This window comes from Marmota marmota, unplaced genomic scaffold (genome assembly GCF_001458135.2).
Source record: "Marmota marmota marmota unplaced genomic scaffold, marMar, whole genome shotgun sequence".
NCBI classification, from domain to species: Eukaryota; Metazoa; Chordata; class Mammalia; order Rodentia; family Sciuridae; genus Marmota; species Marmota marmota.
This window is the reverse complement of record NW_026000101.1, coordinates 26,262,578-26,282,536: the sequence shown is the minus strand read 5'-3', so window position 1 is coordinate 26,282,536 and position 19,959 is coordinate 26,262,578. Positions and strand designations below refer to the sequence as shown.

Here is a 19,959-nt window from a genome sequence, read left to right as displayed (position 1 = left end):
AGAAGCAGCAGGTATCTATCTGTCTTTCAGAGACACTGCTGGGCTTGAGTGTGTGGGTAATCTTTAAGGACCTGATGAGGGGGGCAGGGGGGGTAGGGTATCTAACATTTAAAGGTCTGAAACAAAAACTGCTTGAGGATTTTAAACTTCTGCTTTTCAGTGCAGTAAGCCACCAGCTACTTGAGGCTACTGAGCACTTGAAATGTAGCTATAATATTTTATTTTAAAATTTTAGTATTTTAATAATAAGCTTAATTTTTTAAAAATGATAAGTTTAAACTTTGTGTGTGGTGCTGGGGGTTGAATACAGGGTCTCACACATGTGAAGCAAGTGCTTTACCACTGATCTATATCCCCTAAAAGGTAAATTTAAGTTTAAAAGCAAATGCTGGATTCAGTGATTTGAAGCCCTTTAATTATGGAACAACTTCAGATTTTTTTTTAATCTGTACTTTTGATGATATCTAAAGAAAGATAATGTATTTTCAACCACAAATAACAAATTGAGATGGGTTGAAAGTATGAAAAAAATACAAAACAGATTTTAAAGTTTTAATACTAAAATAGTTTATCAATTTTATGTAGATTACACATTGAATATATTCTCAGTTTAGGTATTTGGGTCAAAGTGTTGAAATTGATGTTACCTGCCTGCCTTCTCCATTTCAAGATAGAGATATGGCTGTGTTACCTGGGTTGGTCTCAAACTCATGAGCTGAAGTTATCCTCCTGTCAGCCTCCTAAGTAGCTGGGAAGAGAGGCATACCACTATGCCTACCACTTTTTGCTTTACCAATGTGGCTACTGAAAAATTTAAAATTTATATATGAGCTTGCATTATATTTTTATTGGTCAATTCTATTTATTTTATTTTTTATATATTATTTTATGTTTATATTTTTATTATTTATATTATTTTATATTTATAATGTATTATATAATTTATATATGACAGTGGAATGCATTACAACTAGAAATATATATAATCTATATTACATATATAGAGCTCAATTTTTCATATCTCTGGCTTTATACATAATATACTCACAACAATTCGTGTCTTCATACATGTACTTTGGATAATAATGATCATCACATTCAACCATCATTAATTACCCCATGCCCCCTCCCTTTCCCTCCCACCCCTCTGCCCTATCTAGAGTTTGTCTATTCCTCCCATGCTCCCCTCCCTATACTACTATGAATCAGCTTCCTTAAATCAAATAAAATATTTGGCATTTGTTGTTTTGGGACTGGCTAACTTCACTTAGCATTATCTTCTCTAACTCCATCCATTTACATGCAAATGCCATGGTTTTATTCTCTTTTATTGCTGAGTAATATTCCATTGTGTATATATGCCAATTTTTTTTTATCCATTCATCTATTGAAGGGCATCTAGGTTGGTTCCACAATTTAGCTATTGTGAATTGTGTTGCTATAAACATTGATGTGACTGTGTCCCTGTAATATTCTGTTTTTAAGTTTTTTGGGTATAGACCACTTGGAGGGACTGCTGGATCAAATGGTGGTCCCATTCCCAATTTTCTAAGAAATCTCCATACTGCTTTCCATAATGGCTGCACCAATTTGCAGTCCCACCAGCATTGTATGAGTGTACCTTTTTCCCCCACATCCTCGCCAACACTTATTGCACCAAAACAGACTGGTAGACCAAAGGTACAGAATAGAGGAAACAGATATTAACCCACAAAACTACAATTATTTTATATTAGACAAAGGTGCCAAGAACAAGCATTGGAGAGAAGATAGCCTCCTCAATAAATGGTGCTGGGAAAACTGGAAATCCATAAGCAACAAAATGAAATTAAACCCCTATCTCTCACCATGCACAAAACTCAACTCAAAGTGGATCAAGGACTTAGGAATACACCCAGAGACCCTGTGTCTAATAGAAGAAAAAGTAGGCCCTAATCTTCATCATGTGGGATTAGGCCCCAACTTCCTTAATCAGACTCCTGTGTTACAAGGATTAAAATTAATATCAATAAATGGGATGGACTCAAACTAAAAAGTTTCTTCTCCACAAAAGAAACAATCTGTGAGGTGAACAGAGAGCCTATATCCTGGGAGCAAATCTTTACCCCTCACACATCAGATAGAGCACTAATACTAGGGTATATAAAGAACTCAAAAAACTAGACACCAAAAAAACCCCAAAATAATTCAATCAATAAATGGGCCAAGGACCTGAAGAGACACTTCTCAGAAGATGATGTACAATCAATCAACAAATATACGAAAAAATGTTCAACATCTCTAGCAATTAGAGAAATGCAAATCAAAACCACTCTAAGATTTCATCTCACTCCAGTCAGAATGGTCAATGCTGTTTAAACCACAGAAGAAAACACAGGTAAATAACTTTGAAGTACCAAGATTTTAAATAGGATGTGATGACAAGAGGGAAGAATTAGTGACAAGAGTGGGATGTGGGTAGCAAATGGACCAAAAGAGAAGTAGGGACTTACCTGCTGAGTTGTCAGATCAGTAGCTTAGGATGTCTGAACTGAGATTTAAGGGCTCAGGGTGAAGAACATGAGACTTGAGCTCTTTGTGTCATATGACAAGTGACAAACATGCTATTTTTCTAATAATTATTTTAATTATTACTAGTTTGATTTTTTTTAAAAAAGTATTATTGTATTTCAAGCTCGTTTTAGACTCCTACATGGTGCTAAGTGCATCTCATAGAGTCAGAGAAATGATTTTATCGTAATAACTTTTAAAACAAAAAATCTTCCCCAGAATTGTAAGATAGAAGTGAGAATGTTAAATGCAATTTCATTTCCCAGGGTGGAAATCTAATGAAACATTAACTTGGAAGCACTTTGGTACATAAGATGGATTCCACAGCTAAATATTGGACTAAATTAATCCACTGGACAGTTTGGAGCAAATTGTGTTACATTGTATTTGCCATGGAAATCTTATTGCTCTCATGTTAATTAAAATAGCCTTTATCCCTGCACCAGTAAAAGGCAAGCTCACTATAAAAAAAAAAATCAGAAATACCAACGAGTAAAAACGAGGAAATAAAAATCACTTTTACCCTATCCCACTTAGAGATAATAACTGTAACTTTTTCCTACATTTCTTTCAGAGAGATATTGCTGGAATTTAGGCAGGATTTTGTATGTTTTAATAAGCACTGTATCACAAACCCCATGTTTAATGCTTTTCACCCTTTTTAAAAAAAAACTCTCTTTGGACTGTTTTCATAGCTCAGACAGAGGTTATTTGTTATAGAAACAACAACTTAATAAATGAGGTCTCCTTGGTTTGAAAGTATTATTCAGAGAGATTTCCACAGTGCCAAACATAAAACCAGGAAGTGTCTTATTCACTAGAAAACCTTGTTGGATGCTTTCTGACACCATTAGGAAGATAAAGAGAATGTGGATAAAAGAAGAAGCATGAATTCTGAATCCTGAAGAGCCTACGCTTATTAGTACTTTCGGCAGAAATCATGAAGGGCCACCTCATCAGGAGATTGATGAAGCCTCATTAGGTACAGACTTTAAGTGTTTTGAGAGTAATCCCTCACAGAAAGCCCTGTAACAGTCTAAAGTGGATACTAGACAAACATGCCTACCTGTCAACGTTGCCCTTTGATTGGAGAGAGTTTGTATTTGTTTCCTCTTGAAGAGGAAGATGTGCACCCAAGTGTAAAATTACCCTGCAAATTTAGCAGTACTGGATCTGGAAATACAAACCTGAGGACCTGAAGTCGGGCTGACTCCTTGAGATGAAGTGGAGTGCAAAGTGGCATTGATTCTTCAGAGAGTTGCTTCCATTCTCCCTGGTTTTCTCTCTAGCTATTATTATCCTTTCACTCAGTCTTGCTATTAAACCTATTTTTAGGTCAGGTGAAAAATAAAAATATATGCCTTGAAGTTAGGAATAACAAAGTCTCAGTGTAATGTTCTAGAACCTCCTGTATTTATTGATGTCAATACCATTAGGTGCCTCAGTACCAGCATCTCTACTTCCCTTTACCCAACTCTTACCCTATCCTTACAATGCTGTCACATATATTCATACTTCCATTCATGTTTACTGTGTGAAACATTGTAATGAGCTCTGGAAATAGGTATATTTATGGACAAGCAGTAGACATGATTTCTGACCTCTTATAGTCCGATATTAATTTATAGTTACATAATTTCCTTGAATTCCTATAAAACAAAAAAAGAATAGATAATGCTATAGTTTCTTTTGAAGGGCTAACACTGTATGGTGATTCAGAAAAATCTTCCTTAAGTGACATTTAAGTGGATACTAAGTCCTGTGATACATTGCTGTATGCTGTGAAACTGATGATAAACATGGCATAGTCCCTGTCCCTGAGGAATTCATGTCTAGGAAAGTGACACGCAAACCAATAACAGTCATCTATAAAAATGAGTGCATAGAAGCATATGAATTGTAGTGGATCATAAAGATTATGAGTGATTAATTCTACCTTGCATATCTCAAGAAAGGATTTATGAGACGAGATAACTTTAGATGTTAAGTTCTGAAGAACATTAGTTTTGAACGCTGATGAAGATTATCAGGCAATTGAGACAGAAGAGAATGTGGCAAGTAATGTTTTGGAGTAAGAAATACGTTGCCTGGTATGTTTGGCAGAATTAAGTCGAGAGAAAAGCCTGGGAAGTAATTGACCCAAGGGGAGATTGTACAGAGAACATGTTGGTAAAGTGCAACGCATGTGCAGTACTGTATGAAGGAGTTTACACTTATCCTTTCTGAGTGTCAGAGGCAATGGACTAATTTAATCAGGGTTTTGATGTGGATTAGTGTTTTAAGACTGATCATTCAGAGTGCCAAAGGAAGGATAAATTTGGTAGCTGAAGAGACTGAAGAGGAGGCCTTAGTAACAGGCCCTGAGAGAGAAGCAACTGAACACAGATTTAAGATATATTTAGGAGTAAAAAAAAATCAATGCCAATTGAAGAGTGACTGGATAGGATAGATGAAGGAGAGAGGACTTAGAATATATTGAGATTTCTACCTTCTGGATTATTTATGGTATCCAGGGGGCTAGTGCCAGCTAGTGGAAAGACTTAAGATTTGGGGTTTGAATTCTGGCTCCAGACTTTGCAACTTAAGGGATTTGGAAGAACTTGTGAAAACTCGCTGAGCTACAGTTTTCTCATTGGTACCAAAATGGCTTAAAATAATTTTGTGGGCCTATAGGGAAGATAATTATGAAAACATTTATCAAAGTATCTTGTCCACAATCTATATTCATTTTCTTCATGGGAACTGAAAAACACCCTGAATATGGATAAAAATGTGTGGGATCAGAAATGGTTTAAGACAATGAGTTCATTTATAGGCATGAGGAGTTGTCTGTCTAGATGGATATATCTAGCAGGTATTTAAAGGTAGAAATTGAGAAATGGGTTAGAAATCTAAGCTTAAGAATTTGGACATATGATTAGTAGGTGGTAGTTAAAATTACATGACATTCCTGTAGGTGTGAAGGGAGGAAACTTTGAAGTCCCTTCTCTGGTCCCTAGTAACTAACAGGTAGGCAGAAGGAGAGAGAGAGCTTCCAAAGCACCAAAAACATGCCTTAAATTATAGAAAAATCTCAAAAATAAGAATAAAACCTGCTTAGTGTTTCACAAAAGGGGAGCTTTAAGAAGGAAACCATCAGCATTCTGGAAATTTTTGAATTGACAAATAAATCGAGGAATAAAGAGTATTCTTTGACTATAACAGCTAAGAAATCACTGAAATCCTCGGAGGGAGTGATTTCCAGGTGATGGTGCAGGAGAGAATGCACATTGTGCTGAACTGGGAGGAGAAACAATGGGAAATAGTTGCAGGAAATGTAATGCTTCTCTAAGACCTTGTATTGAAGCAAAGAGGGAGAGAAATGAAGAAGCCATGATCTAGAAAACGCTTCAGATCATCAGATCATAGAATCTCAGGATACAGTATTAACCCAAGATGGAAGAAGATACAACCATGGGAATAAGATTAGAAAGTATTAATTGGAAATGAATAAACTTCCAGTGTTGAATGAGCTATTGTTTTAAGAGTCAGGCTTTATTTTTTTATGTTCTTATAACTTATAATTGAGTACCTTCATTCAATTGACTGATGCCTTCTATAGCATCTCTACAATAAATAAATTATTAAAATTTCACTCAGGAGAGCTGAGTGAAAACTCATCTCTGTTCATTGTCTCCTGAACTAAGCAAAACACTGAGAATATTCATTCATAATAAATTGTCTCCAAGAATGATGGAGTGTCAAAAATTGTACCATCAGTGCCAAGATCCAAGGCTATTAGAGAAATATCTTCCCCTACTGATTTGTATATTCTAGAGAAATGTTATTAACTAGTTTCCTGCAGGGTTGACATCAGGACATTGGAGTATGTGTTGGCTCTTAAAATGTAATTGCTCCAGTAATGAAATGATTTGTATTGTTTATTGCTCTAAATGAAATTTTGGTTGAGCATTTGCTTGTTGGGAGGATATTTTTACATATCCTTGTTTTGTTATGTTAACTATTAGCTTAAGCTTAAATTTAGAATTGTAAGCAACTAATTTTTATCATGTTTACATTTGAAAAACAGAAGTATCATAAGACCTTTCCTGGTAGATGAACACATTGTCTAATTAGATCATCTTCTCTGTATTATATTAGAAACACATAAACACAGAAAACAAGCCTATTTTCCTAGTGATGACTTTATGAAGAATAAAGATTGTCTTTTGGATCTACAATATAAAGCAGTTATAATAAATTGAGCACATAGAAAGCCACCCAATTGAAAAACACTACTCAATAGTGATAGGAATTCAACTGAAAATCAGCAACTCAAATAAAGGCTTTCAAAGTAGTAAGTTAATATAGTACAGCCTCAATTTCTGAGTTCATAAATACTACAGGTATCTTCCTAGCATATGTTGGCTACTCTCTCTCTAGCCTGCCTAGAGTTATATTTTACATTGTTATTATAATGTGAAGCTCTATAGTATCTTCTAGTCCTTGGTCTTTATTACTTCTCTATTCTCTGCTTGGGCAATCCCACTTCTATTCTCAACTTTGCTACTTATTTTATTTCAGCTTCTGTAGAATACTTTAGCTTGATAGTCTTGCTATATGTTCATATATGTAAGCCAAAACACATCACTCTTGCTATCTTTAAAGAACCCATACTAAGTGTTTTCAAAACTAAACCTGACAATTTTTATTAAATTCACTTGTTTTTCTGTATTATTTACTTAGGTATACAAGCTCTAGAGACAAGTTAGGAAGAAACCAGTTTAAGCACTGGGATAAAATCAATGTCAACACATTGAACTGAAATCTAGAACTTTCCTTAAGCATGCATTTGTTCTCAATATTTATGTTTATACTATTTTTATACTGTTTTAAATAATGTTGACATTTTTGCTTTTTCTATGTCAATATTGATAATATATATTGTATTAAAAGTATCCCTTATATTCAAATTTTAAACATTATAGCCCTACATTTGCTTAAAATATATTTCTATATATCTGTAGTTTAGTTCCATTTATATTTATGCATATTTTTCAAAAAATTGATTAGTGTGAACAAAAACATTTTTAAATTAGCAGTTGGTATTATCTTTGTATTTTTTGCTTTATACTTTATTTATGATGTAATCGAATGTTCCCTCTTTGTGTATTTTTGAGTTTACTTTGTTCTTATCCTAGCTGCTTAGTTGAATTCCCTGTTTGAATTTTTAAATATATTTTTTCTCTTTTTGATATATGATTAGAAAGCTATATTTTGAAATGCATGTACTAGCCACACTTCACAAGATTTTTTAGGCAATATTTTCATTGCAGTTTATTTTTAAGTATTTAATAATTTGTAGTTTCATCTTTATTTCATGAATTATTTAGAAATAAGATTTTTATTTTCTCAACATGTGAAATATTTTTTATTCTTTGTTGTTAATTTTTAATTTTATTGCCCATAGTCTGAATAATTGCTCTCCATAATATTAATTCTTCAGTATTTGTTGACATTTTCTTTTTGGCCTATGTATTAGATAAGTTAATACTTGCTCTAAAACCTCAAACGTCTAATGAAATAAACTTTTATTCTTTAATCACATGAAAATGCTCCAAATAAGAAGTGCATTTAATATTGTAAGATATTTCTGTATAGTGCTAACCCACTGACAGGTGAGGGGCTGGAGAATTGTTCCATATATTTGTATGTGCCAAGCTTGGAAATATTTTCATCAGTTGCACTACTTTTCTGTGGTTGGAATTCACTTACATTGCCCACATGAATGCAGGGGAGACTGGAAATATAGTCTTATCATGTGACTGGGAAGACAGGGACCTAGTTCAGGAAGAAGCTAGCTAGTGTTGGCCAACCTATGTCCTCGTCAATTTTTATAAATGTTCCAAATACATTAGTAAGAAGAAAATCTATAAGCTAGTTCTGAGGTTTAATACCTCATGTTTAAGGTCATTTATTGTGTTCTTCAGATCTTAACCATGTAACATTTTTTCTTTGGATTCATCAGATTCTAAGAGAGGTACATTAAACTGTCCTATCATGATTGTGGAAATTATATAAAATGTTTCCCTTTTTAAAATCTCAGAACAATTGTTAGACTCATAAAATTTTATTTTTGTTATATTTTCTGGTCTACTTGCTACTTTTATCATCATACCCTTCTTAATTCTTGTTCAGTGTTTTCGGCTTAATTTATGAATTCTATCAATAAGGCAATACCTGCTTTCTTTTGACTAGGATTTGCTAGATATTCAGTTCTTTTATTTTCATGGTGAGCCTGTCTTATTTTAGGTTTGTCTCTTATAGAAAGCTCATAATTAGGTTAACAAATATCCAACCTAACAGCTTATCTTCTGACCAATGCATCTACTTTGCTGATATTTGTTTATGATTGTGTGTTCTTTTGACTTGTGCTTTACTTTATTTTTCCTCCTTACTTGCTTCCATTTGACAGTAGAATTTTATTGAAACTCTTTCTCCCTTTCAAAATGTACATGCTATATATTCTATTTTCATTCCTTAAGGGTCACAGGGTCACACCTCAATATTTTATAATGAAAGGTGACATGTGTGTGTGTGTGTGACCTTGGTGACTATTGCTTTAATTTAAATCCATTATTCCCTTTCATTTTTTAATTCTTTAATTCCCTTTTACTTCTTGACACAAAACATGTTTTATGTTTAATATTTAATTATATGTTTAATTTCTTTCTTTAATTCTACTTACACTATCCTTTTCTTGCCTCCATTACATAAGACTTCATGCCAGAAGGTGATACAATGAGATCATTAATAGGGTTGAGTAAGTTTTCAATGAGGAGTAGTTTTGCTTTCTTGTGATATTTGCCTGGCTATTTTTCTAATATGTTTTATACTCTTTTTTGTGGACAGCCTAATATTTTCTGGGGCCAAGAGTGTAAGTAGACCACATTAATGATGAAGATCCATCTAACTTATTTTGAAATATTATAGAAAATTCATTTAGGCATTTGAGATTTAATGTTCTCAAGGCAACACTACTGTCTAAAAACATTGCACATCAAAATTGCCTCCGGAAGACTAGATTTTTAAACTTCACAAAGTATTTAAGTGTAAAAATAGACATGTAGAAAAGTTTGCACGATTTTTTTGATTCCAAAAATTTCAAGTATAAATGTTTGTGTGCACATTTTTGTCTACCCATTCACTTTTGTTTAGACTTAAATCAAACTAATGAAAGCTACATCCTAAATTGTTAGTCAAGGATTCCTAGACTGAAGTGGTAAGAGTGGAACAGCACAGGAGAGGCAAGAGGCCACCAGACCAGTAGATTAGCTGACCTAACTGCAGTAATCATTTCAGTTTATATCAAAGCATGTCATAAAACTTAAAAATATAAAATAAAATATACATTGAAAATAAAATTAAATGCTGCACTAAAACTCAAAATGTCACAAAACCTAACAAGTTTGTTGCCCATTTATATAATTATCTATAATAAAAAGTTGTATAAAGATAGTTAAGTCCATGAATAAAATTAATATATCACAATAAGGTTTTGGGGAAGAAGAACCGTAAGTCTTTGGGAAATAATAGTTGTCACACAACTCTTTCATTGGGGAATTTGTATCAAGGATTTCAAATGTATCACCTAAAAGAGATCAATGTTCAAATTCTCCCCCAGCAAGTTGTCATGCATTCAATATCTCAATAAAATACAATGGCAATAGGCAATTACTCAAGTCTACCTTGTGTGAAAGATTTGCCACAGATTCAGGACTCCTGAAAATGTATCCCACTGGCAATCTGTGGGGTTTACCTTCTGAAATAAGCTTCCAGAGTACAATGAAACAAAATAGAGTAGAAAGTCATGCATTTTAGAGTTGAGCAGTCTGAGATATTTCTGTTTCCTCAGCCCTAAAATGGAGATGGCAGTGATATGACTCACAAGGTCTTTGGGAGAATTCCATCACATAACTCATGTAAAGCTTTCATTAGGGTGCTATGCATATAAAAAGTGTTCAGTGGAAACATCTAAAAGAACACAAAACTAATATCCAACTTCTTGCAACACAGATTCAGGAGAAAATGATTGGGACAAACTTTAGCTACTCAGGACTAATATTTGAACTGATTTTGTGTGTGTGTGTGTGTGTGTTTGATATCCTGTTAAAGATTAAATATTATAATTAAGGAAGTCATTCACATTGAACCTACTGATAAATATCAGGTTCAGTAACTGGAAACAGTAACAACAAAACAAAGAAAGAAATGGAAACCAGCCTTTCAAAGATCAGTTGCTCTAATTAATGCCATCAATGAGAGTTACCAACAATGCATTCTTTATTATCATGCAGCATTTTATCTTTTGTGTGCATTGCAACATATCAGTGTTACTTCTGTACAACTCCAGGTAAATCACTTGTCCTCTCACTGTGTCCATTGCCTCATAATATCAGTTAGGGTCTTCGCTAGAGAAACCCTAAGTTCTATTTCAGTTTTAAAATATACTATGACTTTATGAACACAAAGCAGCTCAAGTTCCAGTTTTCTACTCTGAGTCAACACTCAAGAGAATCATGAAAGAGCTCCTGTTTGAGTCTGTGCATTTATTTTCTAGGTCCAGAATCTTTTCTCTCTTCCTCATCTGCAGACCCCACTAATTCTTCAAGTTTCTTCTCCAAATATTTTTTTAGCGTCTTTCGTATTGTCTGCATTTTCCTCCGATGAGAGACACACATATAGAATCTAGATAAAGGAGATATCCCAACTTCAATGTCAGTAGCCCCACTCTTTAAAACAATTAGATAGTGTTTTCTTCTTTTCTGGATACTTCTCTTCCATTTCCTTATGTTCCAACTATTATCCCATCAAACTTCCATCCATTTCATTCCTGCCAGTATCATTTCCCAGATTTTGAAATGACTTCTTTCCCCTTTTTCCACTGGGGAAGGAGGAAGTTTGGGTGAACTCTCTGGCAAAGGAAGGCTTGACCCATGTTTATTTGGAGGGAGGAAAACTCACAGTAACACAGCACTTGCCAATATTCCAGCTTCTGCCAGCAATACAAGAAATAATGTAATCTCTCGCTGTTCAGCCTTCCTAGGATCCTCTTCTGGAAGGAGAAAGGGAAAAAAAATAAAGTAAGTTTTGGACAAGAAGAAATTGTAACCAGGGACCTTTACCCAGAATTGAGTCTTAACTCAGTTTGCCCTGATCGCTACTTTGTCACCATTCTTGATCTTTCTGACTTGATTTTAGATGCCTAGGTTTTACAAAATTTTTGCCCTTGATGTCCCCTAGATGATGTCCCTAGACTAATTTCTCCACCTCTCTTCTAGCCTTTCATTTTCCAGCCCTTTAATTGGCTCAGAACTGTTAGTCATATGGGTGCAAATTTATTTTAGCTCTTATTTCGTAACATTTTCCATGGAGAAAGTACTCAACAAACTTTGAATAAATCAATGGAAAACCCAATTCCTTGATCCCTAGCACCTCGTATTACCACACCACAGTTTATGTCACCTCTACAATATTCTCCTCTGAAGCACCGGGTGGTGATGCGAAGACAAGTCCAACAATCAAGGACAGGACCTTCAGTCACAACTGATAAAAAGAAAAAAAATAATCAGAAGCAGGATGTCAACAAGAGATTTCTTCGGTCAAACATCAAGTATGGATTAGATCTCAGGCATTCCCAGGACAATTAGGTTTCATTGCTCTGAATTCTTTCTTTCCCTTATAATCAAGTTTCTTAAAGCATTGAAACCTATAAATTAAGTTATATCTCTGGGGAAGCAATAGGGAAAATAATGCCTTCGCTTATAATGGGGTACTGGGTTGTAAACTATAGCTTTAGGAAGCTTCTGGGTACATCCTTAATCTGTGAAGTGTCCTTGATTTCCTAAGCTAGATTTTTATTATCAGATACTATTGACATTCCCCCTTGTAACAAAAGCTCCAGGAACTAGGTTCTTAGTGTTAACAGATGGGAGAGACAGAGCCATACAGAACAAGGGCAGAAATCTCACGGTGTCACATGTACTGTACTCACTGCAATCTTCAGAACAAGCTAAAAGAGAATCAGAAAGTTCTAATGAGTTTATCATCAACTTAGAGTTTACTTATACCCACGTAGTCTTTGTTTACCCATTAAGTTCTGGCTGCCCTCCAACCATTCTCATGGCTGCCATCTGAACCCTCTTGGCTCTTCTCACCCCTCCTTTCCACTTCCTTCACATAATCGCAGTGTGGTTGAATGGAAGTGTTTCATTACCAACTTCAGAGAAGGCCGTTAATGTTTCTTTCACTTTGGATTCCAGTTTTTGGCGGATCTCAAGAAGCTTGCCTTGAAAGATAAAGACACCTAAGAGGGAATGGGGGAGGTATCAGAAATTCCAATGGTTCTTCTTGTCATAATTTAATTCTCACTGTTGCCTTGTTTGCCCCAATTTCCTCAGACTTACTTGAGCAGTATGAACTTTTGACAATGAATTAGTACCTCACCTTTCCACGTTTCATTGCCCAGTCTATAAAATTCGTTCTTCAGCCATGTTCTCAACTTGACAACCTTTTGAACAGCTGGAGGGGAAGAGAGAAGATACATGCGTGGGAATAATTACATCTGTGGAGGAAATTGTGTGGCCCCAGGTGTTCTCTCCCCTGCCTCCCTTCTCCCATTAACCCCCCAAAACTCTCAGGGACTCATGCTTCCCTCACCCAATACCCGAAGCATCTTGTTCCCGTGGGAGACCTTGGAGCTTAAATGGATCGTCTCCTTAAACTGCCGTTCAAGCAGTTGATTTCGGCCAGGGACTTCTGAGGGTACCAGATTTGTCAGCACGGTCCTAATATCCTCTATGAATTTGGGGTCACACTCCAAACAGCCTTTGACCCCATGGAGGGCTTCCAGGGACAGTGGCAGGAGCAGGAGTAACCACAGGTCACCCATTTCCTTGCCCCAACCCCCCCTCTCCCCAACAGCAGGTTGTCCTGGAAACTAGTTCACTTAGTTCCTTTTCCTTCAAAATCCCAGGAATGAGAGCCTTGTCCAGGATATTCCGAGTCCACCTCTCCTTCCTTTTCCATCTCACTTAAATCTCATTCCCCTAAGGATCTTCTGTTGTTTTCTGACTTTTATCTTTCATTCCAGAGAGAGGGAACTGCCAGCTGGGGAGAGTTACCTGAGTTCTGAGTGTAGAACACCACGAGAGAGAAGCCTTGAGCTCATACAAGTGGAATTCTGTGCAGGGAGATTCTCAGAAATAAGTTTCTTTAGCTCCCTCTCTCTTCATCTTGTGTGCTGGTAGATTCCCGTACTGCTTCTGCCTGTTTGAATGATGTGTCAGCAAAGATGGATGGTTTAACCCAAGCTCTACATCTACAGAGGAGGTAAGAAAAGCCAAGAATACTGAGTTGCTGGGTGCCCAGTCCCTAGTGGTAGTGGTAATTGTTGAGAATTAAGGAGTGGACATTTATATAGACAATAATTGATGATATAAATATAACTGATAATTTATCAGAAATTTCAGTCTACATTGGTCTGTGGTATGATTCCTTCAGCCAATCTTTGTAACATTTTTATAGCATTCTAAAAGAGAATTTGTAGCCAAAGACTGGAAACAACAGTTGAGTGATAGACATTGGTCAATGGGAATTCAGTAATGTTCAGGGTGCCTTAACAGATACATCCTGAAATACTGATGAAGTTTATAACATAATTATAGTTATTATGTGCTGCCCTCTCAAGCCACTTTCATGAAAGGTGGCCAAATAAGCATCTTTTTCCTTCAGTTTGTGGCTCTTCGAATAAGAATCTTATTTGTTGTTTAAGGAATAAAGGCTGCTTTGCAGACTTGTAAGAGTAGCAGTTACCTATTTGCTAAAATATTCCATGTGTGGTTATATCTCCTTGAAGCCAGGAATCCCTGGCACTCTAAAGTGTTAGTAGTAGATTTTTTTCTTTCTACATTATTTTTATTGGTGCACTAAAGTTGTACATATGATGAGATGTGTACATATACCCAATATAATAATGTAATTTGGCCAATATCACTCCCAGCACTTCTCTCCTCTGTTTCCTACCATCCGGTCCCTGGTTCTTTTCCTCTTCTTATCTCCTTTTGATTTTCACGAAACTCCTGACCTCTGCCTTCCTTTTCCCTTTTCCTCTTTAACTTCCATCTATGAGAAAACATGACCCTCATCCTTTGGTGATTGGCTTATTTCACTTGACATGATCATCTCAAGTTGCATCCGTTTTCCTGCAAATGTTATAAGTGTATCTACTTTTCTTTATGGCTGAGTAAAACTCCATTGTGTATATATACCAAATTTTCTTTATCTATTCATCTATTGACGGACACCTAGGCTGGTTCCATAATTTGTCTATTGTGAATTTTGCTGCTGTAAACCTGCATATGCATATATAACTATTAGTATGAAGACTTTATTTCTTTAGGAGACACATCAAGGAGTGATGTAGCTGGTAATATGGTAGTTCCATGCCTTTTCAGGAACTTCTGTACTGATATCCATAGTGGTTATATAGTAGCAGAATTTAAATCTAGATATGGGATTAGTCATGGAGTGGAAAATAGTGAGAGAAGTGAAAAGAGCTATCATTACCTGTATGCCTATCATGTGAACAGATTTTGTGCCTGTGTTTCAAATCAATCATCTATCACAAATCTCATGGCATGTCAATGCTTTGAGAGATTGTCATCTTCAGTTTATCCAATAAGAAACGGAGGCTCAGAAATGTGAAGAAATCCTTATGGCAATAAAATTAATAGTTATGGACCCAGGATTCAAACTCGAGTCCATCTGACTCCAATATATCTCTCAACAACCATTTTCCAGAATAATACAGAAAATGATCTCTTACAATTTGAAAAATCAGGAGATAGGGGCCAGCTTCCTGTTGCCAATCTATGAATCATTGCTTAAAATTAGCATGTCTCTTCTCTGATTTTATATTCTTTTAAGTATGTTGTCTCATCTTTAAAGTATCCTTTTAAGGGGTTTCACATGCCCAGGTCTGAAGGCAAGTTAGCCAATTGGATAAAATGATCTCTAGAACCAAAGTTGGAGACTAAGCAGGCTAAGAAGCCTGGCAGGCAGTTGGCCACATATGAGAATTAACTGATCCTCAAGACAAATTTATGTTACAGGTGTTTTTCAGTCAACAGAGAAACTTTTGGACAGATTACAGGTAGTTCTCTGCAACATTACTGAATAATTAAAACTTATTCCAATGGCACATTATCTGAAACCAGACCCAGTGGCCCATCTACTATTTTTATCTCTGCCTCATTTTTCTAGTTAAATTTTCAGTCTAAGATTTTGCGATGTGAGAAAAAAAAGTCATTTAGCTTTTCCATGGTTTGAAAAGGCAAGTCACTTCCTAATAAGACAAGGAGGGCTTATAAATAAAGGGAACATGTAAAAGGGATAACAATGGGGGGTGATTCTTGCACATGGAATGAACAGTTACTAGTGGTAAAATATGTGCTGATGAGTGAGAATCCAGCAATACTCAAGAATCCTTAGGGGGAACACTCTGAAAGTACTGATGATAGAATGCATAACATATCAGAAAATATTCACAATTATCAGGATAGTCTTTAGTTTCATAAGTATAGAATATTTGAACTACAAGAAAGAAGGAGTGTCTGTAAATGATCACTTTGTTTAAATAACAATAGTTGTGTCTAGAAGACAAAAATACTAAAACCCAAATCATGGATTGATTATGCTAGTGTTGCATGAAAGGGTATGATTTAGAGTCTGAACAAATCTTACAATTGGTAGCTGAACTCTATTTGCTTAAAATAGTATATCAAGTACAAAGTGATATTTTATCTATATTATACCAAATATGTATTTATTTATGTGTGGCACTTATAAAATATTACTGGGGAGTTCTTTTTATAATACTAACACTGATATAATAGTGGGGTACCAGTGTACCTAATTCATAAATTTGTTTGCAGCATTTTGACTTTATTACGAATCATATAATGCACTGAGGTTCAAAATTTGAAGTACCAGTTTCCTAAAAAAGAGCAAGCAGCTTCTTAAATTTGCTTTCATCCCCTGGCATACTGATTTCCATACAGATCCATAAATAAAAATAAGACTCTTGCCAGGTGTGGTGGTGCATGCCTGTAATCTCAGTGTCTCAGGAGGCAGGAAGATTGTAAATTCAAGACCATCCTCAGAATCTTATGGAGGCCCTAACAATTTAGCAAGACCCTGTCTCAAAATTTAAAAAACTTTTAAAAATTAAATAAAGGATAGGGATGTTGTTCAATAGTTAAGCTCCCCTGAGTTCAATCCCTGGTACAAAAAATTTTAAAAAAGAGACTCTGTGGCCAATTTTTAAAGTGAAGGATCTCTTAAGCTGGAGGAAGAAATTTTTAGGCAGCATATCATTTAGGAAGTGGCATGGGTATTGCTGGTGGCTTTTTGCCAAGTTTATTGTGATATTCAGGAGCAGAAGGCAGAGCCTAAAGAGTTGAAAAACTTGGGCTTGAAAGGTGAGAGTAAAACTGGGGCTCAGGAAGTTGTATTTGTTAAGGACATTATTACTACTAAAGAAATACTAAAGACTTTGCACAGAGACAGTAAGATGGCCTGAGGGCATCTAAAGAATTAGCAAGATCATATCTATCTCATTAGAAGAGACTAGTGGGGTACCCTTCTTGCACAAGCGGGCCTAGGAAGTTTTTTTGACATGCTCAGCTATCCGGGCACTCAGAGGTTGCAGCCAGGGTCCCTAGAGGCCTGGCTACTGCTGGAGATGGAGGCAGACCTTGATGTCAACCACATGGTGCTGGTTCTTCAAGAATGCAGGACTCTGGAGTTAAGGGCTCATTTAGGCTTCCACCAAGATTTCAGAGGAAGGCATGGGAGGCCAGGCAAAATGCAGCAGGGTCAGAGTCCCTGCAGGCACCCTTTGACTGTGTAAAGTGTAAAGATGTGAAGAAGAAGCCAAAGCTGCAGTGGAGATCCTAGAGATTAAGAAAGGCCAGCAACCTGTGATTTTATCTATTGAGGCTATGGGGACTCTTGGTTATGAACTTAATGTATTTTGCATTGTTAGATGAGTGTAAGCTTTTGGGGACCAGGGGTGGAATGTTGTAGTTTGGATGTGAGGTGTTCCCCAAAAGCTCACATGTGAAAGGCAATGCAAAAAGGTTCAGAGAAGAAATGATTGGGTTACCAGGATCTTAATCCATTAATTAATTGATTGAATTGTAATTGAAGGCAGGTAGAATGTTCCTGGAGGAGTTGGGGCATGGATTTGGGGTATATATTTGTATCTGGCAAGTGGAGTCTCTCTCTGCTTTCTGATCATCATGTGAGCCACCTTGCTGTACCACATTCGTCCTCCATGATGTTCTGCCTTACCGTGGGCCCTGAAGAATGGATCCTGGTTTCTATGGACTGAGAACTCTGTGAGTCATCACATAAACTTTTCCTCCTCTACAATTGTTCTGGTCAGATCTTTTAGGGCACAGTGGTGAAAAAGCTTAGTAAAACATAGCACAAGCTTCTTATTGCCTCTTTGAGGAATTATGAATTATTTGCCCTCATTGAGACCTGCTATATTGTTTTTTATCAGTACCACTTCACAAGATTCCTTAAAAGACTACCAAATAACCAAAGTTTCTTTTGTTGTCAGGTGAGAAAATTCCTTTTGTATCACATTTCGAACTGTAATCTGAGATTAGGAAGCCATTGGTTCGTATTTGATTATGTTACAAGATGTCTTTCTAGGCAATATTATAAGTGCTGAAATAGTTCCTACATACCAGGCATATCACATGTCAAGTAGGTTTAATATCTTCTGTGCACCTCCTAATTATATACTATTATCATTAAGCCTTCTCTCTTTCTCTTCTATTCATCCATTAGGAAAAGTTGTAAGATTTAGCAAACTATTAGGTAGCCTGTAAGACTCAGAAGGCTCATTTTTCTGATGGGAAATTGACTCAAAGGAAAGTCAATTCCTTTAGGAGACAGTGTGGAAAGAGACAACATAGGTAGAAGTATGTCTTACAATTTCTCTCTAGGCTAGGATCCCAGAGGGGAAAATATATTAGATAGGCTAAGGGAAATGCTGAATGAATATGAACCATTTTCTTGCTTCCTTTAGGGCTTTGAAGGCTATACTAAGTACCCACACAGGAGAGAAAGTGTTAGCATGACAGGATTGATTAATAGTAGGTGCTTCTAAAATAATGTCAATTCCATGTGGTGTGGAAGAATTAAGATGCTTATATTGACTACTGGAAAGATGCACAACAACTCCACAGTCAACTGGGAACTTGCCATTATTTATCATCTAGGTAAAGGAACCCTGTATGAGTGCTATAGAGTAGATCAAGTAGATATTATTTTGTAAAGAAGCAAAGAAGGGTAAGGAATTATGGGAAAAATGATTCTTTCAAAAGAAATGTAGCTACCTAAACAATTAAATTATTTGGTGAGATTGTGCTAATATTGCTTTTACTTTCTTCCCAGTGAGGTGTTCAGAAAAAACTCAAATTATAGTATATGAAGAGTCTACGACTCCTTTGTTTATCTGTGAATTGTGTAAATAAATGTATGACTTTGCAAATCTAACCCCAGAATATTTCATGCTCAAGTCAAGCCTGCTGTTCCCATTTTGTAAAATGTGAACATGATGTTTAGAGAGACTAATTGACTTATGGAAGGTCACACACCTAGTGAGGGCAAAATTTAGGGTTGTAATGCAGACATGTCTACCCTCAGTTCCATGTTCTTTCCTGAGTACCAGAATGTTTCCTGAATGTATTCTGATGACTGCCTCAAATTAGTAAGAAGAGGGGCCCTCAAGGATTTTTTTTTTTTTTTTTTTTTTTTTTTGGTGAGAGAAGAAAGATACTTTGTTCTAATTTCCCACTATTAAAAAAAAATAAATGGAGTCTATAATTCCAACCATCTTTTTAATATTTTCCCATACCCACTTCTTTCTCTTCCTGCCTCACAATTATTGATAGCAATGATTTCAAGAATATTTATATTCAACTGTAACTTCTTTCTTTGCTTTAATATTTTGTATAAAAAGACAGATGTTAATCTAATTTTCCTTAAATAAACACCAGGTAAATATAGTATTTCTGCTTTCCTGCCTTTAGAAAACTAGCCAGCAAGATGCAGCACCATGCAGCTCACAGTATGGGTGGGTGTTTTGTCTTTTTACATGCATGATCTTACAAAGTTGCCAGGCTAAGCTGGTAGTGTCATTCCCACTTAGAGGTGAGAGGACTGAGAATGTGTAGTTAAGTATTTGGCACCAGAGCAGAGCTACCCATTGGTAGAACTTGTATTCTTACCCTGTTTTGATAGATCCCCTACTATGTTACTTTAACCTCTAAATTTTCATTCATTATTGGCCAC

General features: G+C 35.8%; 1 protein-coding gene across 2 annotated transcripts; it reads right to left on the bottom strand.

Moving 5' to 3' along the window:
- Positions 1 to 11,138: 11,138 nt before the first annotated feature.
- On the bottom strand, positions 11,139 to 13,480 carry Izumo3 (IZUMO family member 3). Of its 2 annotated transcripts, XM_015492143.1 has the most exons (7): positions 13,249 to 13,480; positions 13,036 to 13,110; positions 12,806 to 12,895; positions 12,584 to 12,601; positions 12,055 to 12,135; positions 11,554 to 11,644; positions 11,139 to 11,277 (listed from the first exon to the last, which is right to left on the bottom strand). In XM_015492143.1, exons 1-7 carry the CDS (start codon positions 13,478 to 13,480, stop codon positions 11,139 to 11,141), a joined length of 726 nt encoding a protein of 241 aa, XP_015347629.1. The 2 variants fall into 2 exon arrangements, with proteins under 2 accessions (XP_015347629.1, XP_048639082.1); XM_048783125.1 differs by lacking the exon at positions 12,584 to 12,601.
- Between the last annotated feature and the right edge of the window lie 6,479 nt (positions 13,481 to 19,959).